The following is a 26,082-nucleotide window of genomic DNA, read 5'->3' as shown; positions in this document are numbered from 1 at the left end:
AACTTTGGCGGTTTTTGGGCCATTTTAGAAATATTATTTTTAAATTTCAAACGAATTTTTCTTTAAAATGCGCGGAGATCAACGCGTGAAAGTAATTACAACGTAATGTTGGGGTATTGTACTAGGAGACGTCGTTAAACTTTTGAAAAGGTACCTGCGGGTTTTTGAGAAAAACCTCTACCAACATGGACGAAAATGGGGTTTTTCACTTTTCTTACGGTGGCGGCAACAAATTGGGCAGTGGAAAAATTCTGAAAATTTTAAAAATGACTAGCCCGATGGCAAACTACAGATTATGATAAGTGTTGTTGCGATATTCCGCCAGGGGGGCTAGTTTCGCCGCCAGGGGTCGCAGATAATAGAAATTTCTGTGGGTTAAATCTGATTTTACACTGATTCATAATATGCAAAAAGTTTTTTTAAATATTCTATGGGGAATTTTAGCCGTTTTTTGGGCGTTTCGGAACATAGTGGCAAGTGGGCAACGGTTCAATGCCATTTTATCAGGGGCTCCCCACTCAACAAGGTTACGGTCTCGGAAATATTCTCGCTTCCGCTTTCAGGCGCGCTATTCCGATATTAAAAAAGGCGCAATTTTCTTGGGGGAAAAGTTCATAAAAACTGGAGCTAAAGTAGCAGACAACGTGGCGAGCGGGATTCCTATAAAAAGCTCTGTGAAAAATCATGGTACGACTGCGGGGAAGGAAACGTTTTTAGAATTAAAAGATATGGTGCAACGTAAAATGTCTGGAAATGGTATTAAAAGAAAGAGTGGAAAGATTCAACTTGTCAGTTCAGTCGTGGCTAAGAAGAGGAGAAGACGCGTACTGAAACACTCCGACATATTCGCGAAATAATGCCTCTAATTCATCATCAGTCCGGAAGATGTACTAACTCGGAATTGGATCTTTTCGAGGTGCCACTTACGCAAACCGGAATTACGAGTGGGGAATGGGTGGAATTCAATTCCGTGTCTAATGCCGACGAAAATTCTAACATTAATTTCGATATTCCTGGAAACTCTGAAACGTATTTAGACTTGTCTAAGACACTTCTTCACGTGCAAGTTAAAATTATTAAACCTGATGGTACCACTCCCGACTACGACAAAGATACCGTGGGCCCTGTGAATCTGTTTTTACATAGTTTGTTCAGCGAAGTACATTTGATCATGAACGAACGGTCGGTTACTTCGTCCGCTCATAATTACGCTTATAAAAGCATGATTCAAACTCTACTAACTTTCGGTGGACCGGCCAAGGAAAGTTTTTTGACAAGTGCCCTTTTCTATAAGGACACCGCCGGGAAATTTGACGATTGCGATAGTAACGAAGGTTTTAAGAAAAGAATGGCATTTTCGAAAAATGGAACAATTGACATGATCGGAACCGTTCACACAGACGTGTCAGCAATCACGTTTTTTACCGAATATGCTTAACTTAAAATTCAAGTTTATAAAAAATCCAAACGAGTTCTGCATTCAGGCGAAAGGAGACGTTAAATACAAGCTAAAGTATATAACAGCGTCGCTTTACATTAGAAAAGTGAAACTTATCCCGGAAATTATACTAGCACACGCCAAAGCCTTAGAACGTGGCACAATGAAATATCCCATTATTCGATCGGAATGTAATACATTCACAATACCCGTGGGATCTAAAATGTCTACGAGGGACAACTTATTTAGTTCTCAAATTCCGAAGAAAGTTGTAATTGGAGTTTTGGATCAGGGGGCATATTTGGGCGATTATTCTAAATCTCCTTTCAATTTCCAGAACTATGGTGTAAACCATATTGCTCTGTACGTTGACGGTAGTTGTATCCCCCATAAACCGCTTACTCCAAACTTTAGAGATGGAACGTGTATGAGATCGTACATTAACTTGTTTCTCCAAACTGGACAATTTAATATCTATGAAGGAAACTTTATAAATCGCGAAGAATTCGCTGAAGGGAGCTGCCTCTTTGTTTTCGATCTCACTCCAGACCTCAGTCACTCGGCCGATCATTTTCACTTGATAAAGAACGGAAGTGTGAGATTAGAATTAAAGTTTGAAAAAGATTTAACGAAGACGGTTACAGTACTGCACTACGCCGAATATCAAAACCTCGTGGAAATTGACAAAAATAGAACCGTGGTTTTCGATTATACAAGCTAATGAACACTTTACAATTAATTAAAATCCTTCGAAGTGATTTCCACACCAGGGATTTATTTCGTTGCGTTTATGCATCCGATGAATTACCGAAATATGTTAAGTTATTTCCGGCACTTTACGTTGTTAACACCGGCCCATCAACTACCGACGGAGAGCATTGGACAGTTATCTATTTTTCGTCCAATCGAAATACCGAGTTTTTCGACTCTTTCGGATACCCTCCAGACTTTTTTAAATTTCATCATTTCGTGGAAAGAAATAGCAAAACTGTAACTTTTAGTTCAAAACAACTACAAAGTGACAACAGTAAAACGTGCGGTGGCTTTTGCGTCTATTACGCTATGAATAGATGTAGAGGTATTAAAATGTTCGATATTGTTTCAAAGTTTCAAAATAATATAACCCCTCCTAGGGGACATAGTCCCCTCGGAGAGCTAAAAACTATAAATGATCGTATGATTGAAGAATACATGTACAAGAGGTTTTCAATAAAGTTTTTCAAATAAATTTATTTCAGGTTAATTTACATCTTTTTACATATTTTCATATCTATAATTCGCGAGCAGCCCAGCGCGGATAGGGCGCGCGTTCTGGGGTACCCCAATTCCAACGCGGAGGGGCGCGGGATCGCGAAAATTACATTCGCGGGTTAAAATATGACCATGGGCCAAAGTAGATACACCATCACTCAAAATATACCGCTTATCATCGCAGGGGTTTAGGCATAGTTTCGTTTGTTGAACTGTAAACAGTTCATGTTTATTGCTGATGATTCTGGTCATCTCGGCGATGGTGGTTTTCCGTTTTCACAAACAATCCCGATAATGCTCGTGACGCACTGACTTTTTTACAACCCGTTTGCAAATACCTTTTGCAGTTTTTTTTTCCGCCCTTGTCGGAAAGAATCGAATACATTTTCGGCCTGAGACCGCAGAACTCCCGAATCGGTACGGAATCCATTTCGTCCTTGTACTTTCCCAAGACTTTCTTATTTTGGTCGCTGTGGAGTGGGTGATTGGACGGGTAGCCAGAGAAATCGTAGTGGTCCGCTTTTTCGGCAAAGTCGGCGTACAAATCATCCGTTTGAATTTGATAAGTGAGACTGTCTGAATTTGAAAAAAAAAGGGATTAGAGTTCACGCTATATATATAAGATTGTACAGATTCAAACCGGTGTCTGTAAATAATAGTTTAGCATTGTCCTTGTACTGCTCCCTTATGATGTCATAGTGGAATTTGTACATAACCAGTTTGGAGAGATCCAAAATTGTAAACCTCGTGAATAGTGGTCGATCGAGTACCAACTTCTTTTTCGTCATTTGAATACCGACGAGGTCATTCTGAAATATAGTGAACCTCTCAAAGGCTGGAGAGTTCGCCTTCTTAACCGCTTTTTCCGGAGTTTGCACGAGGTGAAATTGGATTCTGTTTCTGAGATTTTCCATCGTTTTCCCTGAAAAGTTTAAAAGAATTGTTTTTATTGGTCAAAAATATTTTTTTTTTGTGAAAATGTTTCAACGTTAATAGTTTTATCACTTACCGAACACGGAGTTGTTTTGCAATTTGAAAAATTCCCGCTCAAAATTGTTTTTAGCCACCTTCCTCTTATCCGTGTTGAAATGTATGTACTCACGCAACCAGGGTCCTTGTTCAAACGACAGAACACGATGAACCTTCTCGATTTTCATACCCTTTTCCAGGTAATACTTGAGGTTCCTGTAGTGAAGGACATAGTTCTGTTTGTCATTCAAGTTCGGAGCTAACTTTGGCAAACTATCTTTTTCCGGAATTCCTAGGTGTCGCAGTTGCATTTTGGAAAATTCAGATAGGTCGGTGGTTTTTATGGTACGTCTTTCCGGGGCTAGTGGGTAGTCGCTATGTCCCGTATGAAGATCTTCCGCGTATGACAAATCAACTTCCAAGATGTCTCCGATTTTGTGGTCGTCCGGATGATTTGCGATATTTTTGATTTTCACGTTGGTGTCCCATTTGAAATGATTCATGGGCATGGCATCGCTCATTACAAACCCGTATAAATTATTTGCGTCTTTTAGAGTAGAGAAAACAAAAGGTTAAATATGAAATTACTGATAATACGAAGTTTATACACTCACCTAAATACGTAATGTAGGTATTCGGTTTGTCTTGATCGTAGTCATGTGGAATGTACGGGTTATTAGCTTTCGCAAAACGGTGACTTATCATGGAGACACCTCCGCGAATACCCCGTTCAATCATCAAGTGCATGTCGGGATCAACAAAAAGATCGAGATGTACTTTTGTCATATGCAGTGCACTTTCCCAAGCGAAGCCCGGACCCGTGTAGGCGTGAGTACTATCGAGACCATAGTAGCTGATACACATTGCTCGGAACGACTCGAACACATCTGCAAGTTGAATTGTATCGACAACGCAATAGAGATCATGAAATTCGCCTATGTAAAACAATTTTTAAAATTATATGTGAAATGAAAATAGTTCTACTACAATTTAAGTGAAAATTCGTACCTAGATTTTTAATTTCGAACGTGTCCCAGACATTTCGGGCGTGTTGATAGTCAGTATCGCTGATTTCCTCTTGGGTGAGACTGCTATAAAACGCCGATTTATCGGGAAGCGAAGTTTCATTGAATCTTTCTTCTGACGTCATGTATTCGTATGGGTATACTCCTTTTCGCAACAAAAGATTGGCCTGCTCCGGAGAATATTCCGAGTTTAAAATTTTAAACTGATCCGGCGAGTCCTTCGCCAAATTTTCAACGAGGGTTTGCAGCGAAGCGTTTAAAAAGCGGCACGAGTCTACGAATCTTAGCTTTCCGAGAGAGAATGAAATATAGGTCTCGGAGTTGGTGGGTATACAGTCAATGTTCTTGTCCTTGATGGTCCCAATGTGTTGCATTATCAAGTGCGAATCATAACGACTTAAGTTGTGAATGAAAACGGGTATATGCTTGGGCGCTTTAAGTTTTAGATTGCATGAATTGTGACAGGCGCCACGAAAAGTCCCGCTATAATGGTCGTGGTCTCGCACCTTGTAATCTTCCTCCGTAAAAGTAACTTTGCACACGTAGCAAACTGTGGCTGCTATAAACGACGACACTTCGCCTCGTGATAAATTCATAGGTTTTACTTCTTTGATCTTGACGGAAATGATAGCTTCCTCCTCTTGCAATTTTTGTAGAAATATCTGCGTCGCGTCTTTCCCTCGGTAAGTATACGGCTTACTCGCTGTACCGTCTGGATCGACTACTGTGTAACTGAATCCGCATGAAACGTGAATTGAGAGGGTTGACGTTGACGACAATGATGGGTCTGGCACGCACGTGTAGATTTTCGGAAGAATTGCCTCGAAATCCGCGTATATCGTATAGGGTACCTATTTAGAAAAACATATTTGATTATTTTATTAATAGAGTTTTAAAATTATATTTACTTAAAATTGTAAATTTTTAAAAAAATAAACTTACTTTTTGACACCATCCGTATTTTTTGAACCGCAACACTGGATCCTTGGTAGGCATGGATATCAGTTGAGGACCTTTTTCTTTGCAATGCTTTATGTGTTCCCGATAGTTTACTTCCGCGTTAGTTCCCGAGTGGCGATGGAGACAGCTTCTAAAAACCATGTTGTCCTGCAATCCTTTGTAAAATCACTTAAGAGACGGCTTAAACTTTTAATAAGACAGAAATGTTGTTTCTCCCCTTGAGCTATGAGGAGAAGATCTATTTCCCGCGATTCATCAACTGAGTTCGTACTCACGTACAGCGGGAAAACAAAGTTTTCATAAGCGAAAATGTTAAAGGGACTTGAAAGTTGAAGAGTTTTTCGAATTTGAAAAACGTCAGAGTGACGTTTCAAGGGGAAGAAAAGGGGGGCGAAATACTGCTAGTGGACCTCGGGAGGGGAGGAAAAAAGGGGTTAGAACTCCTTTTTGTGTACGTCACGAGGAAGAGTACAAGAAAATAAATGCGGAAATAGGCATTCCCCCTTCATTGTTTGTGCCGTTAGGTATTACAGACGGGCTCGCTCTCTCTAACCCTATTTTTAAAGAAACCACGTGTGCTAACTTACTAAATTAGAATGAAGTTTTGCAAATGCAAAAGTAATTGTCTTTCGGAGAAAAGAAACAGTTGTGTTTGTAGAGTGGATGGTAGGAAGTGCCACTCGAGTTGTACTTGCGGTCGTGATGGAGGAATCGCGTGCAATAACGGGAAAACAAGCATATATTTGGACACTGAACCGTCACAAAGTTTACCCTTGGAACCAAAAGCTAAAAAGAAAAGAACTACTAAGAAACCAAAGAAAAACCTAGTTAGGGGCACCGTAGAGGTAAGTTCTCCTTTCATTGTGTGTCTATATATTTTATTTCACCTATTATAAAGGATCAATTGCTTAGATTTCGAAGATGTCCCGGACTCGACTATTGGTGACCTTGTGCGGAATCCTACAAGATAATCCCCAAATAATATTAGAAGATTATGTAGAAGAGTGTCATGAACTAGAGCTGGACAACCCTAATGAAATGATTGGGGAAAACATGCCATCAGAACCTAATGGAAATGAAGTTGGGCCGGAGAACATTGTGAACGTTGGGCAACAACCCCTACCAAACCCTCCAGAACCACCAGCTGGGGATCCCGAGGGTTTGCCTGCATGGTGCAATTGTGGAAATTGTAGAGACATGCCAGCCCCAGTAGAGAGAGAATGCTGCACTAAAAGAAGGCAAGTTTATTTTATTTTAAAAGGATGAAATTTCACCAATCTGCTTTTGTAGGGGGACTGGTTGCATAACTGATGGACCATTTGATGCCCTCATACTCAACCGCGCAGCTTTACAAATAATAATGGAAATCAGACATGATGATGGTAATATCCGGTACCTAGATAACAGCAGATGTTACCGACATTCTGCATACAAAGCCTTTATTGCCTGGCACATAGGGCCATTGGGGAGGGGGAAAAGAGAAGTTGTCCCAGCATGTGCTGTGCATAAAATTAGGCAAAGATATCCCAGCGCTACTGGTATCTACACTGGGTATAAAGAAACGGCCGCAAATTTCCGAAGAAGAGGCAATAGGGGTGGTCGTGGTGGGGCTAGGTAAAAATAATTAATGGCAATAAACTGGTTTTAATAAAATTTAATTATCAATTATTTTGAATTATCATCACTAATTTCATTATTAAGGTCATATACATTTAGCAATTCTTCCAACTCTCTGCTTGGATAACTTTCTTGAGAAAACCTTGATTTTTCCTCCCGCATGTCTATTAGTTCTTGTTTTGAATGCCCAGGTTTAGAAGTAGCTAGTGATTTTCTGACCAATACAACATCATCAAACATGTCACGGGCTGTCCTTACAATTTCTTTAGACAGGGTTAATTCTAACAGGTCTTTAGAATGTTTAGTGCTTTTTGGTACTTTCACAGGCACTGCAGAGCGCTTAGCGGTAGATTTAGAACATTTTACTTTGTACCTACATACATAAACATTAAATTGGAATCAAAAATGAAAAAGTTTCCTAATAGTTTTACCTCAAGACTCCATTTTTATTTTTAGCTTGAGGACGGTTGACATTCATATTGTGATCCAAAACTGCTAATAAGTTCCGTGCTATATATGACTTGTAGCTGAAAAATTAAATATTGTTACGAAAACAGTTACACTGTTTGAAGTAATTTATTTTACCCGAATGGCAATTTTTTCAATGCGTATGACAAAATAACAGAATGGAATGATTCTAGTGAACCAGTGTGCCTAAAATTTTCGTAGAAATGGAAATCTTTTAAGAAATCTTTGTCACAAATCAAGGTGCGAAGCTTTTGATAGGCAACACTTTCATAGTCTAGCCATTCCGTGTCACGGTGTTCATCATCATCTAACTCGCCATGGGCACAAGCTCCAAGACCCCACTTGTGCTCGTTAGTCACATGATGCAGAGAGGTTAACCACAATTTCTATTAAAGCATTTTTTCAATTACCAATTATTTATAACAAAAGTATAATTACTAACCTTCATTGTGTCTTCATCTTGGTCACAGTTCTCCGCTGACCACCAGAAATGCGTTATGAGATGATCAATCCATCGTTCAATAATATTGCAGCCTCGCTCCTTGCTAAGCTGGAAATCAAAAGAATATGGAATAGTAGTACCAATATTACATGTTTTTGACCTAGTAATTACTTTTACTAGCCTTTTTCTCATATTTTTAGCGGCATGCCAGATGTCATGAGAGTGCTTAATGTTAGGATATTCTTTTCCTGTTAAGAAGAACATTTTAGGTTTTACTAATTAACTAACCTTGATTTATCTTACTTAAAATGCTCTTGATTTGGACATGAGCATCTGTTACAACCTCAGCAATTCCCGCGGGGCAATGCTTTTCTAATTTCTGTATTAATTTCCGAAAACAAAGAGGCTCCATATTAACACTCTTGTTATCAGTTTCGCTTTTTTCCGCAAATTCAATGGCAATTATTTTGTTTGTTTTTACACAAACAGCTGTATACGTACAAAATTTAGCGCAAAAGCCTGGAGAATCGTTACCTAGTTAATTAATTAAAACCATACATTAAAACTAGTTAATTTACTAGAGTACGAGTAGAGCAATAATCGAAATCTACCATGTCTTTATTATAAAACACCTTACCTGCTACTACTATTAAAGAGTAGACAACCCTCGTATGTTCAAGCTCTTAGTAGCAGGTAAAATCGATTTAGAGTAAAGAAGATCTCAACATAACACCAGCATTATTTTTTAAAAGGACTTATTTACGGGCATCGCATGAGATAATAAGTGGCTCCTTAATTTGGGAAAGCAATGATATTTGTTCAGAATCCCAGTATTGCAAAATAGCTGGATAACAGGATTCTTCGTGATGTTGATAGAGTGAAGTGTAACTCATGGTTTGCACTCCAAGATGAGAGAAAAATGTTTGCAACTATTTAAAATATTATTGCAATTATAATGGTAAAGTTACCCCTGACTACAACGAGATTTTGGTTATACAAACCTTAGAAAATGAGCTACCAGAATACAAAGCACAAGAGGCAAATTTTAGATTGAAATCCTCGCTCGCAGAAGTCCATAAACCTTTATGTGCATTTGACTTTCTGTTGCACCTCCAAGAGATGTAAAATTTTGCCCCTTTAAAATATTTTTGTAGCCGAACTTTCCGGCCACAACCATTGACCATGCATTTCGTATTTACAGAGGCCTCAACTAAGGAGATTAGTTTTTCCGTCTCGACAAAGCAGTGGGGTGTGAAATATGTCAAATCTTTGTTATTGTCAACTTCTGATTGGCATACAGAGTCATCAATTTGCATATTTGGATTATTAGGACTGCCAAATGTTGCACTGCATAAAAAAACTTTACAGTGACATATGTACTGAGCTAACATACCATATCTCCCATAAATACTTACTTGGAGATGAAACTAGCATTTAAATTAGCGGAATTTGGTGTTTCTATGAGTTCCTCTTGAGATTTTTCCATGCTGACATAGTACAAATGGTATTAATCAAATTTAAATGAAAATTAAGACTTCCAGCAACATTTGACTAAATAACATAATAACTATAAATATGACACTATATTGTGCAAATTTTTTGGAGGAAACATTTTTTCGACAATGCCACTCGCTCCCAGCTCACACTTGGAATCGCAACCGAACTGAGTAGTATATTATCGTCCTTGGTAGTAGTATATTTCAGCTCCAGCGTATTTTAGACACTAGGGGCTCTGTGATGAACTAAACCTTGATTACGAAATCACTCTGAAAATCAGTTTCATAAGACTTTGTGCTAATTGTCATACTTATTGTTATTATGTTACTTATGGCAGCAGTAAGAATAACAAATATTTTAAATTATACATACCTTGTGTTAAAACTTTCATTTACATTTTCATGGGTAGGTGTTTGGCTCAGTATTGCTTTAGCTTTTTCAACCCTGTTTAATTAAAATACTAAATCAACCTAGGCCATGCCAGAGAAAATTCTACAAACTACAATACACTTACATAGTTGGTTCGGAGTTTAAAATCGTGGTATTAGTTTTAGTCTGGTCTTCAAATATTCCAGATAGAGCGGCAGGAGAACTATCCATATCATAGGTTTGTTTATTTTGACTAAAAATTCAAATAGCCGCAAGGTAACTATTATAAAACTAGACAAATTTATTATTTTCCTTACGTGATATTTTCTTCATACAGTTTTCTTCTTTTGCAAATAGCATACAAATTCTCCGTACTCGACAACTTCAATAATGCCTTTTGAAGTTTTTCTCGATAATTGAAAGTTTTTGGCGTACTAGTTATAATTAAATTTTTAAAATATTGTAGAAGTGAATAATTTTATATCATTATTACGAATACATACCTTGTTCGGTTAGAAAAAGTATTGCCATTATTTGAAATCGGAGCTGATAGAACCTCTGATCTAACAAATTACACAAAACTATTAACCAACTTGAAGAATATGATTACGCAAGGAAAATTTAATACCTGGATAATTGAAATGTATCTAATAATTTGGAATTATATGAACCTAGCAACAGTTTCTTATCTGAATATATACTTTCAGGAGACCTAGGGATGTAAGAGCAATAACTGTAATAAAACCATCATGATAATTCTAAAATCATTTATTTTTCATACTGGTCTAGTCCCAATGGAATCTGCTTTTTAGAAATAGTCGACATTGGAATGACAAGATCATCAGAACAAAATGCGATAATTTTGAAAATTCTTAAATCATCTGACAACAAAAGTTCACAACATACCTCATGGAATTGTTATTGATTTCACTTTTCTGATATTGTGGGGCTTGAGAGTTGAGATTTTGAGACAAAACCACCTTATTACCAGCAGAATTACCAGAAGTCTCACCAGTTATATCGCACTGTATGTTTTTGTCTGAACAATCAATGTATCTACTATTCCGTTCAACCTCATCACCTAAACAACACTGGACCGACATGTCTTTGTGATTTACGTAGCATTGAATCGATTGATCAAAGCAAATAACATTCGGAGGATTAGATGTTGAAGTAGGAGAGTAGCAAAAGTTACAAAAGTTTTCATGGATAAAAATTAGGTGTTTGCAAAATAACTCGTTAGACCTGAAATCACGTTTTTTTATCATATTATTATCCGTAATATGAACGTAATTTGCAGCTGAGGTTCTAATATAAATAGAGGAATCATCTTTATACCCATCGGGAAATATGGGCCTTGCCGTGCTGGAACTAGGTGTATGGCCAACACATTTTTCGATCCAATTGTTTTTCAATGATAGAAATATATCATATGATCCTAAAAGGCTTACTCTGGTCCTGTTACTCTCCGCAACTTTAGGTTTCTCGCCATCAGCCAATTTCTTTTTCCTACTATTTTCTGCCATTACAATTACGCGAGCACGTGGCCAGGTTTGCACAAAAATGTGAGAATAAAGAACTCGAAAATAGCCTAACGGATAACGCGGAACGTTATATGACAAAACCGCCGCCGCTGTATCAGACTCAGCGCTTCTCTGCGACTTTTCTTCAAACGAAACGATCACCTTTCCTTTTGCTGACCCCCAAACCATCTTCCCCTCGCTACGTCATAACTAAAATTTGCATATCCACCACTTTCAAGTCCCTTTAACTGATACGTTGTTGGAAATTTCAAACTTCTTGAGTCGATCAGAGTCGAGTTTAAAAGGAAACACAATTCCGCACAAATTTAATTCGTTTTCGAAAGGGAGATACTGGTTTACACGTTCGCAATGTTCTTTCATGGGGTGTAATTTCGCTAAAACACACCACAAAAAGCATTTGTTGTCCTCGGTGTTCTTAACATTTATTAGCGCTTTTTTGTGAAGTAGTTTCTTTGGTAATTCTTTAAAGGATCCACCGATAAGGGGTGCGTATGCTATAATATTTGCTTGAAGAAATAAAATTTTATCGAGAACCCAACCGATTCCTTGGTCTTCGAATTCGCTCATCGACTGAACAATTTTCAAAATACTTTCGTCTAGCTGTTGGTTGATTTGTCCTTCCAGCAGAGTCGTGTGGGTAAAACCGCGAAAATAAGGGAAAACTTCGGCTATCCCGTCTTCGTTTGCAAGCGGTCGAGTATAGCGTGCGCGGATTGTTATATAAAACTTGATACCTTTCTTCGCCTGAAGTTTGTTCCGGATGTACGTATGGATGGCTTCTCTGTGTTTGTTGATAAACAATCCCGCGTCGGTTTTAACTCCACTCGGCGTAAAACGTGCTGAAAACACCGCGTCACCAAGTGCTTGGATTTCTTCTAATTGGTCCTGTACGTGGTCGATCAAAATAGGTTGGTCACCGTTATGTCGAATAGCGTTCGGGTTGAGATGTGTTGCATCCCAATCAGTCATAAATTCGGTAAGGCCGTCTTCATCTTGGTTCAGCAAAATTTCACTATCTTCGACATTCCCGCAGTGATTGTTGACACGCTTCAGAAGAGAATCTGTAATGGCTCCGTCATTGTTCCAAAGATTACTTTCAGCTTGGTCTGGAGAATTAACGGTGACTGGGTTGATAACATTGGAACGTACGATGGATGCGTTCGGGATTTGAAGGTTGGGGAAAGAGGCGTGATGTATGACAAGGGCATCTTTGAGATTTCGATCTTTTAGGAGTTGGATAATCAATGCAAGATCCTGGTCGCTTCTGCGACGTCCACGTTGACGGATGATTCATCGAGGTTACCAATGCCGGCTTCTGCGACGGTGGCCCCTTTAGCGGGAACGGAGTTAGGAGCGGTAGAAGAACCTCCTAAGTTCGAAGGTCCTGCGACGTCTTTGGGGCGTTGAACAACGCATGGAATTCTTTTTTTTAAATGAACCGTTAAATTATCGCGACGTGTAAATGTTATCTGACATCTAGGACATGGAAACGCATTTTTTCCATGTTTATCGCGAATATGACGTAAAAGATTTTTGTTTGCTTTAAACATACTTTATCGCAAAGAAACATCGTGATAGCTTAATATTTCCAGGGAAAAAAGTAACCGAAACTATATGGCGAGTAGAAAACTGGCTAGCGACTTGTAAAATCAGAGAGCGAGAATAGATATCTAAATAATTTTCCCCTTCCTATTTATACCCAAAGATTGCCAAACATGATAAGCTTTAACCAATGTTGGTACAAAACAATGACGTCAACAATGGTAAGTACAAAACAATGACGTCAACAATGGTATGTACAACCAATTCCGGTATCAAGAATAAACCACAGCCGGTATCGCCAATAGTAGTGGAGATAAGTGATGTCATTCCGTTTAAACATTTTACTTGGGAGCAAGAGTCAGAACTTTACGATAACAAAGTCCACATGAGTAATAACGATAAGTGTTTGCTTTGCGACGTTCCAAGATAAATAATAAAAATACTGCAATTTTGCTTTTCGATAGCGTTAGAGCTTGTATGGATATTTTACAAAGTTATCTTTGGAAAATTACTGAACCTTTGTAGTTTATAAGTATAACCATCGAATGTTATTAAAGAAAGTATAGTTCTTTAAATAAACTTGATTGATTATTTATAAAAAAAACCCCATGCTATATTTTATTCCGCATAGTATTTAAACATAACACGTTGTTTCAGTTCTCTGTCCTCTAAGTACCGATATATGGCATATTGAATTTCGTAATTTAAACGTAGGATTCCAGTTCTCTGTCCTCTAAGTACCGATATATACTATACAGGGTGTTTCAGAAGTCAGTACAGTAACTTTGAGGTGTTATAGAGGTCGAGTAAAGATGTATGACTGTCTTTGTCGCGATCCTCTGCGCCGAATAGGAAAAGCGCTAGAAAGCGTTAAAGTTTGGCCTAAAAACGCCTAAATGTAAGCTTCCAACGAACACAAGAACTCAGATAGAAAGCCGGTTTTAAAGGGGTAGTAGGAAATTGTACTACCACAAAAAACTCTAAATTTTCGAGTGCAAAAAACTTTTATTTTTTAAAGCAAATGCTCAAAATGTCGTCCTCCAGCTCCTAAACAAAGTCGGCAGCGATGAAGAAGGGATGAACGTACGGCCTGAAACACTCCAAGTGTGGTACGAATCTTTTCCGAAGCTGCGTGTATTCTTGCGACCAAATCCACTTCCGTCTCCACTGGTGTCTCGTAGACAAGTTCCTTCATCCACCCCCACAGGTAAAAGTCAAGTGGGTTTAAATCCGGTGATCTTGCAGGCCATCTGACTGGACCTCCTCTGCCAATCCATCTCCCTGGATATTGCTCGTCGAGGAACGCTCGTACCCGCAAGGAAAAGTGAGCCGGAGCCCCATTATTCTGAAACCACATGTGTCTTACAATTGTTAACGGGACGTCTTCAAGAAGGTCAGGTAAGACGTCACGAAGGAAAACCATGTACGTCGTCCCATCTAGTCTTGGCGGCAACATGTACGGACCAATTAACACATCTCCAACGATTCCAGCCCACAAATTTACGCTAAACTTTTCTTGAAATCCACGGGTAAATGTCGCATGTGGATTGACGTGGGCCCATACATGCTGGTTGTGCGTGTTGAATATGCCCTCCCTGGAAAATGTGGCTTCGTCACTAAACAGTACAGATCTTGTAAAAACAGGATCTTGGGCGGTTTGCTCGGAAAACCATCGTGCGAACTCGAGGCGCAATGGGAAATCGGTCGCTTTGAGATCTTGCACCTTTTTCCGGTGATAAGGGTGCAGTCCGTCATCGCGAAGAACACGCCAAACGGACGAATGATTGTTCCCCAAGGAATGCGCGACAGCACGTGTGCTGGTTGAAGGGTTGTTATGAAAGGCCTGCAGGACATCCGCTTCCATCCGGGGATTGCGCATATCCCTTGGGCGGCCAAGGTCTTGATTGATTGCCTAAAGAAATATCCTAAATATCTCGTCTTCAAAATAAAGTTAACAGTAATTTCTTACCCGTGTTGCACCAGTCTCGCGCAGTCGCTGATGGACATTCGTAATATTTCTTGGATTTGGGATATTTCTGTTCGGGTACCTTTCACGGTAAAGTTGTTGAGCAACATTTGCATTACCATCTGCTCGTTCGTACGTAAAATGAATGTCCGCAAGTTCTTCAGTGGTATATCGATAACGCTCCATGCCGGGTAGTAATCTCAAACTGATGGAGAAATTACAGGACCAACAGGCCTTTAAATACCGTTTTTAGTCGCAGCGAAACAAATGATTAGACCTGTTGCTAGGTGGTTTCCAAACAGGACTGGACATTTCTTCTAGCAACATGTCTACTCATTTGTTTTGCTTCGACTAAAAACGTTATTTCAAGGTCTGTTGTTCTATTTTCTCAATTGTCTATGCAGGCCTTCCTTAACGAACCTTCGACCAGCACACGTGCTGTCGCGCATTCGTTGGGGTACAATCATTCGTCCGTTTGGCGAGTTCTTCATTGCTGCCGACTTTGTTTAGGAGCTGGAGGACGACATTTTGAGCATTTGCTTTAAAAAATAAAAGTTTTTTGCACTCGAAAATTTAGAGTTTTTTGTGGTAGTACAATTTCCTACTACCCCTTTAAAACCGGCTTTCTATCTGAGTTCTTGTGTTCGTTGGAAGCTTACATTTAGGCGTTTTTAGGCCAAACTTTAACGCTTTCTAGCGCTTTTCCTATTAGGCGCAGAGGATCGCGACAAAGACAGTCATACATCTTTACTCGACCTGTATAACACCTCAAAGTTACTGTACTGACTTCTGAAACACCCTGTATTATTCCGCATAGTAAACATTGTACAATTAACAAAGCTGAGAAAAAAATACCACCCTAGGATACCTAAACTTAAATAAAAAACAACCTAGGATACCTATGCTTCCAATTTAGCTCCTTTGGCTTCTTTGGCTCCTTTGTCCCAGTACATAGACTTTTCTACTACTACCGTTGGAATTTCTGGCTATTTTATTTAGTTTTTATGTAGTTTATTACTCGGAGATCTATTTGATCCGGGATTCGCTCGAAGACCTATCGGTACGAGTTATTAGTAAGTTTTTTAATTTCTTCAAGTTTGTTTAGGATTTAGATATATTATCCCTTTTAATTATGGACTAATCTACCTTTTCGCGTATTTTATCGTCCTTCTCACAGTCCATAGGTGGTCTCTTCTAACTTAACTTATCGTATATACTATTCTCCACCACACTCCCCCCTTTTCGGCTTTCCGTTGCTATGCAACGCGTTTTGAAATTTTTAATGTTTATGCTTAGTTTCTCTTTTCGATATAACAGTCGCCAGCCAGATTTCCCGCACGGTACTGATGAGTTCCAAATAGAACAAAACCGGTCTACCGTTGGAATTTCTGGCTATTTTATTTAGTTTTTATGTAGTTTATTACTCGAAGATCAATTTGATCCGAGATTCGCTCGAAGACCTATCGTTACGAGTTATTAGTAAGTTTTTTAATTTCTTCAAATTTGTTTAGGATTTAGATATATTATCCCTTTTAATTATGGACTAATCTACTTTTTCGCATATTTTATCATCCTTCTCACAGTCCATAGGTGGTCTCTTGTAACTTAACTTATCGTATATACTATTCTCCACCACACTCCACCCTTTTCGGCTTTCCGTTGCTATGCAACGCGTTTTGAAATTTTTAATGTTTATGCTTAGTTTCTCTTTTCGATATAACAGTCGCCAGCCAGATTTCCCGCACGGTACTGATGAGTTCCAAATAGAACAAAACCGGTCTACCGTTGGAATTTCTAGCTATTTTATTTAGTTTTTATGTAGTTTATTACTCGAAGATCAATTTGATCCGAGATTCGCTCGAAGACCTATCGGTACGAGTTATTAGTAAGTTTTTTAATTTCTTCAAATTTGTTTACGATTTAGATATATTATCCCTTTTAATTATGGACTAATCTACTTTTTCGCGTATTTTATCATCCAGAGTAAATGTAACTCTAGTAGCGTACGAAGATTGCCCGGCGTTTTATAGAAACTTATATATTAGATATTTTAACGTAGTATACAGTGTATTTAATATAATAAAAAGGGCAAAATTTTACTATAGCTGCCCCCACCGTTTTTTTTTATTTATTTTTTTGGATAGAGGGCAAGGTGGGGATTATTTTAGTGTAAAAATGTTTTGGCGGAAATTCATATTTACGAAGTTATGATTTTTCAAAATTTTGCTTTTATTCGCTAGCGAAACGGGTATAGGCGGCGCCACAGTCGCTACCCCTGCAGCTTGGTTTGTCTGCGTACTTTGTTGATCAAAACAAACGATTAATATGGCGGATTGTAGGCGCAGAGGTGGCATAAATTGCCTTTTTGTAGTAATACTGCCTTTAAAAATATTACAATTCGAGTAAATGGTGAGAAAAGAACGTTGGAGTTATCGTTTCCCAATTTTCCGAAATGCAAAAATCTTTTTAATGTGTGGTTAACTAATATAAAATCAGGGAAGATGCCTAGTTACTGGGCACAGATTTGCAGCGCCCATTTTAAAGATAAAGACTTTTTAGAAAGAAATGGTGAGACACAAATTTTACTTGTTATTACTGATTTTAAAGTTAATATTATTAAATATATATCATAATAACTGTCATTTAGATGAAGAGAATTCAAGAGACGCATGAAATGCAGTGCCATTCCAAGCAATAATTTACCATGTAGACTTATTACAAATCCAATGTAACTAAATAAAAAGAGAGGACCCTACGTTTTGTGAATCGTTTTAAAGGTGATCTGTTTTATTATATACTGCAAAATAAGGAAATGCTAATGAATTAAAGTAATTTTAGGTCAAGCCGTTCGATTGTCATTATCGCTGGAAAATATTACATTGAGGCCCACAAAATTATGCGTTAAAAGGGCATATTTTTCTATTTTGTATTGGACCCCAATTTTCCTATCTTTTCCACCCTGATGGTTCGGTATGAGTTTTCGAGTTGATTAATAACATTTCGAGCTATTGCCGCAGATCCCAATATGATTAAAAATAATACTGTAAATTCAAATGGTTTTTATTTTTAATACTTATTTGCATATCTTAACATTTTATTCACTTCTATTGTAATTTCTAATTAAGTAGTTTCTTCAATGAATTTAATTGCTTTTAACTTTGAATTAATTCTATAATACATTTGTTTTTGCCTTTTTAGTTAACATGGCTTGGAGTAGAAAATTCATAACATAAATAGTTCAGTTCATTTATCTACAAATACTAATTGGCCAAAATTTAAAATAGGAACTAATTTAACATATTAAAAATATAACTTTCCTTGACTAGAAGTGTAAATTTAATTATAACTTTTCTTTAACTAAAATCTAAAATAAAAATTATATATTTGGACAACGTTTTTCTTCAAATATTGTCAGTCTCTCTTAATATCAATTAAAAATAGCCCTTGAGAGAATAGACAAAAAAATGAAAAGGCCTAGCTGAATTTTTCCATAGTAGCCTCTACAGTCGTTAGCCAGTAGATTCCTTCCTTTCCAACTTAGTTATTTTGTGCCACTGCCTCTTCAATTGATATTATCTTTGCTACAAATGGACTCTCCACAAATATTTCATCCCGACTAAAAGCTAGAAATACATTTTTGAGACCAAATAAGAGTACATAAACCTTTTTGAGCCAGCCAAATTTAACCCTCGCAACTCTAACCATTTTATTACCGTACAATACCGAAGGCACAGTTAGTTCTTTTCCTTCATTTTACCCCACTTCTAAAGTCAGAAAGTTGGGATAGCTCTCAGTATCTTTATATATAAAATAGACCAGCAATTTACTGCATGTTTGCAAAAGCCTGAATTTCTAGAATAATAAGTAAAACAGGTTACATTAAAGAATTTTTGTTTTAATAAAAAATATATTTACCCACTATTGCATGAACAATGGACACTTTCAATGCTGTGTTTTCCATCACCAACTTCAAATTTTAACTTTTGTTTTAAGCATCCGCACACCTTATTCTATGGATCAAGAGTAGACTACTCTCCAATATACTTAAAAAATGCTTCATATACCAAATAAAATTATGAAATTAGAACAATCTGGGCTTGTTCTAATGTGAAGACACGGCCAACTTTGATCTCTCGCGCTACAGTGGCCATCTCATTCGTTGACGTTCCTGTGTTAACCTATAAGCAAAAGATGTGTATGACGTCAGCGCCCCTAGCGGATTATTATTTTTAGTATAGTTTTTACATTGGGGACAATATAACCACCGAGCGTGGCGCTGAACTCCTACACATTATAGTACAGTTTATATGGGGAAAATCCTTGCTCGCGGAATATCGACGAATGTGTTGGCCGTAGTAGCGCGAAAAGCGCGTGATCAAAGTTGGCCGTGGTGAAGATAATAATAAATTTCCTACATACCTTTAAAACTTTCAAACTGATCCCGTGTATGAATTCTCCAAGGCCTACTCATGGTGTTTTTAAACTCGAATATTTATACTTATATTTACGAATTCAATACCTATTGACAGTTCAAAATTAATAAATAAATGTCGTATATACACCTTTGTTAATACAAAACATTCGAACACGCTTTAAAAAATATGCTAAAATCGTTAGTAAAATATTTTAATTGATGTTATAAAACGCGCATTTTCGCATAACGCCATTACCCGTATCACCCAAATATAGTTATAGGCAGTGTGACTAGGTGGTGCAGCTGTAGTTTTCGGTGGCGAATAGTACGTTTTCCATAGGACGATTCTTGAAATGCAATGGATTTTAATACGTTTTCGATAAAGTAGGCCTGATGACGAAAAAAAAATGAAAAAATGCAAAACAGTACTAACTTTTTCCCGTATTTCAATGCAAAATTTTCCGTTTTTACCATAAGTAAGCAAGCGTTCCACTTATTGGCACCTAACGGTGCCGCGCACTCGCTTCGCTCGAGCGCGGGGGGCACGCGGCGCCTCCCGAACCCCATACTTGCTAATAGGGTTGTTAATTTTCCGGAAAAATAAAATGCGGAAAAATTTCCAGAAAATTTTCCGAATTGCGGAAAATTTTCCGCAAATCGGAAAAATAAAAAATTTAAACATAAATTACTTTTCAAGGGTTTTTAATGTTTTAAACTTTTTATCGATTTAAAATGACTAATATCAGTAAACATACTACAAAACATTAATAGTGTTACATTTCAACCAGTTTAAACTAGTCTATAGGTTTAGTTTTACTTTTAGATTAGAAAAAATGAGGTGAAAATGCCGCTTTATTTAAATTTGCAAACAATATATTAGACAAATCATGGAATGAAAACGTTTTTAATACTTTTCGGAAAAATACGGAAAATTTTCCGTGAGAGAAATTTTCCGCGGAAAATTTTCCGACTTACAACACTACTTTCTAATCAAGCTGGGCCGTCTATAACGCGACCTAGAGGACAGTACCAAGCCAAACGCACTTAGTATCGTCCAAACACGAAATGACCTTTGACTCGTCGGGTGTTCTACGTTATCTAAAAATTCATTAAATTTAACGAATCGTCCTATGGAAAACGTACTATAAAAGTGAAAATTTTGAAAAATCATAACTTGGTAAATATGCATTTCCGCCAAAATATTTTAACATTAAAATAATTCCCATCTTTCCCTCTATCCAAAAAAATAAAAATAAATAAAATCGGGTAGGGGCAGCTATTCTACACTTTAGCCAAAAAGCGGGCCACTAGTTAAGATTTTTTCAAGGCCACCAGTTTCCAAAACTGTATTTTGTAAAATATTTAAAATAAAATATTAAATAGCAAATTCGAATATAAATCTTGAATCATTGACTAGTTAAGGTTACAAAAAATATGCAAAAAACCGAGGTTTAATATCTTAATTATTGTGGAATTAGGGCGTGTCGTAAGAACGTCTTATTTCCAGAGCTATTGCTGACTTCCCCCTTAAAGGAATATTTTTCAGCATTGAAAGCTAGTTTATACTAATTTTAAATTTAATTTCCTAACTACTCCAATAAAACCAGCTCCTTATCAAGTACACTCGATTTTTTCTGAATTATTTGACTCGAATAAGGGCCCGTTCCAGAGACGAAAAATTCTCGTTAACTAACGAAAAAGGGGGCGTGTCTTGTTAATTAACGAAAGTTTTTCAAAAACGCGTTCCAGAGACATTTGAACGAGACAAAAAGTTTTGTTTTTCAACGAGAGCTAGACGAGAGCTCCGGAGCTCTCGTTTACGCGTTCGGAGGCGAAAATAGTGAAAAAATGGCGGCGGAGTTTCTTCGAGCTAACATGATAAAACAAGGTGTAAACAATATCGAAACAGATGTCCCGCTGAAAATAATGTATCGCGAGTGACCCAATACTATGAATTGAATATAAAAAAAGGATTTTTGGCACTACCAATCAAACATTTACGTGAAACCGCGTTTATTGAGCTACAAATGGGAATGGCCAAGGCCCGAATTGAAGACACCCCATAGATTAGAATTTGCTACGCAGGTAAGAATTCGTTTATCATTATTTTTATTCAATATCAAAACGAAAAGAAGAAAGAAAGATCTTTTCGTTTTGATATATTTAAAATGTGACTCTGGGAGCAATTGTATTATAAAATAATCTTATTGTAGATCATCATAATCATCTGCTGTATTTGTTTTGGAAAGACGGAAAATTGTTATCGATTCAAAACTGTCAAGTTGAGTGTTTGTCGAATCATTCACAACATCAGTCAAATTATTTTTGTACACATTATATAAATAAAAATTATTTCAATTCTTAAAATAGAAGTATTTATTTATTATTGTAGCTATCATTTAAAGAGAATGGGGAACACATCTCCCTTTTGACCTGATACCCAATGATAAAAAATTCAAAACTGCCTAATATACTGAATGAAATGTTTATTGAGCCCCTAACTACTTTTATGGGTAAAAAATCACCGGAAGGTGATAAGCACCTTTGAAAAATATCCAAATGAAATTCAAATCTACCGCCAAACTGATATTAAGTGAAAAAACCTGCTTGAAGATGGAGACAGCTCCGTTGGACGATGGGTCAGCTGACAACAATAAAGAAATAAGTTTCATTGTCGTGGGAAGTGTTACATCTGAAAGCTAGAGAAAAGGTTATAAGTAATATTCATTAAATTAATTTAAAAGTAGTAGACATACTGCTGGTAAATGTAATTATGTTACAGGGTTATTAATTATTCGTTCATAAGGCGAGGTCACTGAAATAAAATTTTCAATTTCCTTTTCAGCCCGAACAAAAGAGTTGAGTATGGTAACCAGAATTTTATTGGTATTGTACAAATGACTGGAAAGGGAGAGAGAAAATTGCGCATTTCGTTTAGAATAATTTCCTAAAACCCATTCAATCGTTCTTGATTATTTACTACAGACAGAGCAACGTGGTCTAATGTTTCAGCACTGCTAGCAGCAAAAATAAATAGACATAAACAGAAAGTCTCGCATTGGAGGCAAACTACTTTAACCCCTTTCGGCGGTGCCAACCCCCTTCGCGGACCGTTACAAATTTAGGGCATTGCACGAGGTACATGCGAAAACTGGTTTTAAAAACGTCGCTCTCCGCGAAATAGCTAGCAGCTAAGTTCGTAGTCTCCGCGCGCACGTGTGTACCGAAATCAAAACTTAATGTTTTAGTTTTGTGTTATAATGATGGAAAATTCTCGGAGAGTTATGGATGTTATTATTAAGAATTATGCTGAAGACGTAAACGTATTTATTTCATCCCATTTACTTAAAGGAATTATAAATCCGAATATTTCAGTGTTCGTTTCTTTCTCTTCCACAGATTTTGGATATTCAGTTACTAAGCCTAGGTCTACCTTATCTACGTCTTCTAACGCTTTGCTTTTTTTTTTAAATATCTTCATTGTTTTCAATTTCAACGAGTTCAGTTCGAACTCCAGTCGTATGCAACTCTTTTATGTATAAATTACATTGACTTGCCTGGTTTTTAGAGTTTTCTGGCATTAATGCTGGGGTTTTTTTCCGAGCCATTTAGAACTGAAAATTAAGCGGACGATCGAAAGAGCTTATAGGAAATCCCGCCAGGGTGTTTAGCATCGCGAAACACTACTTTTACAAATTTCCGACCAAAATTTTCCAATGCTTTACAGGCGATCTGATTGGGTGGCACCATGGACTGTATTATAGCTATAATACAGTCCATGGTGGCACTCAAAGGGTGGGAAGCATTGGGGGTTTGCACCTTAGATTTCATGGAAACCAAAGGTACAGAATACCGCAAATGCGAAACTTTCTGTTTATGTCTATTTATTTTTGCTAGCAGCAATAGGTTCGGAGGGCACAGGTATGATGTTTTTTATAGCTTCTTTTGTCACCTTTAACAGGTATACCAAATTATTACTTATATATTAATTAATGTCAATCTATTTTTCAGAGAATGTAGGAAAAGAGCAACGTTAACAATACATTTCCTTTACCATTGGCTTAGGCGGATTTGGAAGTGGGTTTTCAGCCCTTGCGTCTATTTAAAAAATGTAACTGAGCTATATCTGCTAGTAAGTAATACATCTAAACTGAGCGTTTCTAAATATACCCATTTTATTGACAATATCTTGCATTGTCAATCTTTGTTGCCGTTGTTTTGTCATCAATATTGAAATCCTAATTAATTTTCAATTAAATAATGATATCCTCTACTTAATAGAAATATTTTACCACGTCTCTTTGCAGCCAAATTAAGGGGAGCATTACCGACCTCGCTCGGAGGAGTACTCATAGGAGTAATGTGAAAACGCCCCGTACTTGGCGTACCAATAAAAAAAAACACTCGTTCTCGCTGGTGGTATGTGAAACTGCTAGCGCTTGTAGAAGGTACGGGGCTTTATTTATATTGTTTCAAATTGTAATGTATATTTAACAATTCAAATTTTATATTTAAAGTAAATAAAGTAGAGTTTAATGTACTTGTTTCTTCATTGCTGTACTACCAATGCGATTTTCAACACCTAGCTGCTATACCACGAATCATAGTTTCGCCAATTAGTTTCACCACTCTATTCTCAAGTGGTGTCAGCTAATCTCCAGTTGATTTTCTGATCATTATGATAACTTGGGCCAGTGTCTTTACGATGATTTTTAAGAAAGACCATTTTGTTCTAATTTGTAGGCGAGTTCTTTTTGTCCCCTTACCAACGGCTGACACTTCTTTTGCCATCTCTTTCCACGCTTTTACTATGTTTTTGTAGGCTTTCACTACTCCCATAACTCTTCTGACCAAACCCATTCTAGCTTAAAGCCCAGCAACAATTGCTTCCTTTTGCCTCTCATTCAACCTGAGTTAAACTTCGCCCTTAGCTCTGCTTCTTTGCTAACCCCATTGTTAAATAAATAAATAAATGCAAATATTATATAAAAACAAATGTAAATAACCACCAAAAATTGTAAATTTATAAATAAAATTTAATAAATATAATGAAATAACTGATAAATAGCCGAGATTACGTATTCGAAACTTGAAAATTGCCACTGTTTACAAGAAAGAAATCACAGACAACGCTAAGGCTTAACTGAGCGATTGAAGTGACCCGCTAACCGCCGATATTTTCCGGCGTTTTTATTGGCTCCGGACGGGGGCGGAGCTTATTAAAAAAAAAGGCGAAATAACGAGAGCGGGAGTTTACGAAGTCTCATTAAAATGTCTCTGGAACGCGTTTTTATAACTCTAGTCTAGGTCTCGTTCAATCGGTTTCATTAAATCGCGAGTCTTGTTTTTAAACGAGACTTTTGAAAACGTCTCTGGAACGGGCCCTAAGAGAAACCTTCCTCTTAACATAGAGAAAGAAGGAAGGGGAGAGATATTTAGAAAGGGGGCGACGTTAACTCGACGGTAGGGAGAAGCTCGTACACTAACGCGCATCGCCGTTGCGCATGAGACTGCGTGACGTCGAAATATGTGGGAATTTGAAACTTTCCCAAAGTGAAAGCGACAACTGTGGTTCTGCCACGTGCCTATAGGTAGTGAGTTTTAAATTAAAAGGGTTTACTACAAAAAGTGCTGCTATAAAAATAGCAACACTAGTCAAGAAAGGGAATTTTTAAGTTAAATCTAATTCGTCATCAGTCCTACCTCATCCAACACGTACAAAAATCTCGAAATATATCGTATTTTACGAGGTAAAAATTGATGGCAAGTAAATACTAAATTGTGGTTAAAACTTTTTTCATTACTGTAATCCTTGACAAATAATACACCTAAAAAATAAACAAAAACAAAAAAAGGTGCTATTCTTAAAAATAGCGTCAAGGGATTCAATTTATACCATTACAAACATAATGATGCTGATCCACGTGAGTTAAATTAACTCTAACAATAGCTTGTAAGCTTTTTTAAGGAATTCGTCATACAATTGATGGACGTAAATATTCCTAACCCTTGCTCCAAGATATTAATTCACCAAGGCGGGGGGAAGATGGCGACAAAATGAGAGTCGTGGCCTTATCGTGGAGTGAATTAAATCTGAGAGAGGGGGTTACATACAGGGGAAAGAAAAAAAAATAAAAAAGAGGGGGAGATTCGAATTCAGAATGGAAACCCTTTGTCGTCAATCAATCGCAAAATCTTTATTTAACACTCAAAGATAAACACTACACAAAGTAATAAAATTTGGGGGGAAAACAGATATTATGGTTCTTTTGATTAGTAGGATAGCTAGGCCATCACTATTACTATTTATTATTTTAACTTTTAAGCGGGGATAACATGCACAATAGATATAAAATTTAAACACTCTGGTTAATTACAAGTTTCTCTTATGGTTCTCAATAGGATCAGCGGGGGGAAATAAAATAAACAATATACACTAAACTCTGATAATTACAATTAAAATGAAACACTACAATTATGGCTGACTACAATTAATTCTAAAAACTCAAAAAAAAACTTTACAAAATATACTAAGGCGAGGGAAAAAACACGAACGGCACAATCTATTCTTAACAGTACA

At 37.2% G+C, this 26,082-nt stretch overlaps 7 protein-coding genes and 1 long non-coding RNA gene across 8 annotated transcripts; 4 read left to right on the top strand and 4 right to left on the bottom strand.

Annotated features, from left to right (window-relative positions):
• The first annotated feature begins 856 nt into the window (after positions 1 to 856).
• On the top strand, positions 857 to 1,438 carry LOC149933299 (uncharacterized protein F54H12.2-like). Its single transcript, XM_090157262.1, has one exon. The coding sequence runs from the start codon at positions 857 to 859 to the stop codon at positions 1,436 to 1,438; it is 582 nt and encodes a 193-aa protein (XP_090013388.1).
• A 163-nt stretch (positions 1,439 to 1,601) lies between these two features.
• On the top strand, positions 1,602 to 2,159 carry LOC149933298 (uncharacterized protein F54H12.2-like). The gene has a single exon (XM_090157261.1). It carries the CDS (start codon positions 1,602 to 1,604, stop codon positions 2,157 to 2,159), a length of 558 nt encoding a protein of 185 aa, XP_090013387.1.
• A 759-nt stretch (positions 2,160 to 2,918) lies between these two features.
• On the bottom strand, positions 2,919 to 5,784 carry LOC149933297 (uncharacterized). The gene is made up of 6 exons (XM_090157260.1): positions 5,626 to 5,784; positions 4,667 to 5,534; positions 4,273 to 4,593; positions 3,699 to 4,205; positions 3,330 to 3,611; positions 2,919 to 3,265 (listed from the first exon to the last, which is right to left on the bottom strand). The coding sequence occupies exons 1-6, from the start codon at positions 5,782 to 5,784 to the stop codon at positions 2,919 to 2,921; spliced, it is 2,484 nt and encodes an 827-aa protein (XP_090013386.1).
• Positions 5,785 to 6,239: 455 nt separating this feature from the next.
• LOC149933296 (uncharacterized) lies at positions 6,240 to 7,261 on the top strand. The gene is made up of 3 exons (XM_090157259.1): positions 6,240 to 6,488; positions 6,556 to 6,881; positions 6,934 to 7,261. The coding sequence occupies exons 1-3, from the start codon at positions 6,240 to 6,242 to the stop codon at positions 7,259 to 7,261; spliced, it is 903 nt and encodes a 300-aa protein (XP_090013385.1).
• A 16-nt stretch (positions 7,262 to 7,277) lies between these two features.
• LOC149933295 (uncharacterized) lies at positions 7,278 to 10,751 on the bottom strand. The gene is made up of 14 exons (XM_090156001.1): positions 10,665 to 10,751; positions 10,540 to 10,599; positions 10,354 to 10,470; positions 10,182 to 10,289; positions 10,040 to 10,111; positions 9,586 to 9,657; positions 9,172 to 9,517; positions 8,934 to 9,099; positions 8,474 to 8,704; positions 8,342 to 8,418; positions 8,171 to 8,278; positions 7,846 to 8,114; positions 7,692 to 7,787; positions 7,278 to 7,633 (listed from the first exon to the last, which is right to left on the bottom strand). Exons 4-14 carry the CDS (start codon positions 10,265 to 10,267, stop codon positions 7,309 to 7,311), a joined length of 1,848 nt encoding a protein of 615 aa, XP_090012127.1. The 5' UTR covers positions 10,268 to 10,289; positions 10,354 to 10,470; positions 10,540 to 10,599; positions 10,665 to 10,751; the 3' UTR covers positions 7,278 to 7,308.
• A 64-nt stretch (positions 10,752 to 10,815) lies between these two features.
• LOC149933294 (uncharacterized) lies at positions 10,816 to 11,801 on the bottom strand. The gene is made up of 2 exons (XM_090156002.1): positions 10,943 to 11,801; positions 10,816 to 10,837 (listed from the first exon to the last, which is right to left on the bottom strand). Exons 1-2 carry the CDS (start codon positions 11,746 to 11,748, stop codon positions 10,822 to 10,824), a joined length of 822 nt encoding a protein of 273 aa, XP_090012128.1. The 5' UTR covers positions 11,749 to 11,801; the 3' UTR covers positions 10,816 to 10,821.
• Positions 11,802 to 18,409: 6,608 nt separating this feature from the next.
• LOC149933293 (uncharacterized) lies at positions 18,410 to 19,093 on the bottom strand. The gene is made up of 3 exons (XR_016473104.1): positions 19,004 to 19,093; positions 18,791 to 18,940; positions 18,410 to 18,711 (listed from the first exon to the last, which is right to left on the bottom strand). It is a non-coding gene; the product is annotated as an uncharacterized LOC149933293 (long non-coding RNA).
• Positions 19,094 to 23,110: 4,017 nt separating this feature from the next.
• LOC149933292 (uncharacterized) lies at positions 23,111 to 24,042 on the top strand. The gene is made up of 3 exons (XM_090156911.1): positions 23,111 to 23,423; positions 23,514 to 23,634; positions 23,810 to 24,042. Exons 1-3 carry the CDS (start codon positions 23,251 to 23,253, stop codon positions 23,816 to 23,818), a joined length of 303 nt encoding a protein of 100 aa, XP_090013037.1. The 5' UTR covers positions 23,111 to 23,250; the 3' UTR covers positions 23,819 to 24,042.
• Positions 24,043 to 26,082: the final 2,040 nt, after the last annotated feature.

The sequence above is a fragment of the Leiobunum rupestre genome, chromosome 8 (genome assembly GCF_980474605.1).
Source record: "Leiobunum rupestre chromosome 8, qqLeiRupe1.1.hap1, whole genome shotgun sequence".
NCBI lineage: Eukaryota > Metazoa > Arthropoda > Arachnida > Opiliones > Sclerosomatidae > Leiobunum > Leiobunum rupestre.
This window is presented reverse-complemented; position numbering and strand designations above follow the sequence as displayed.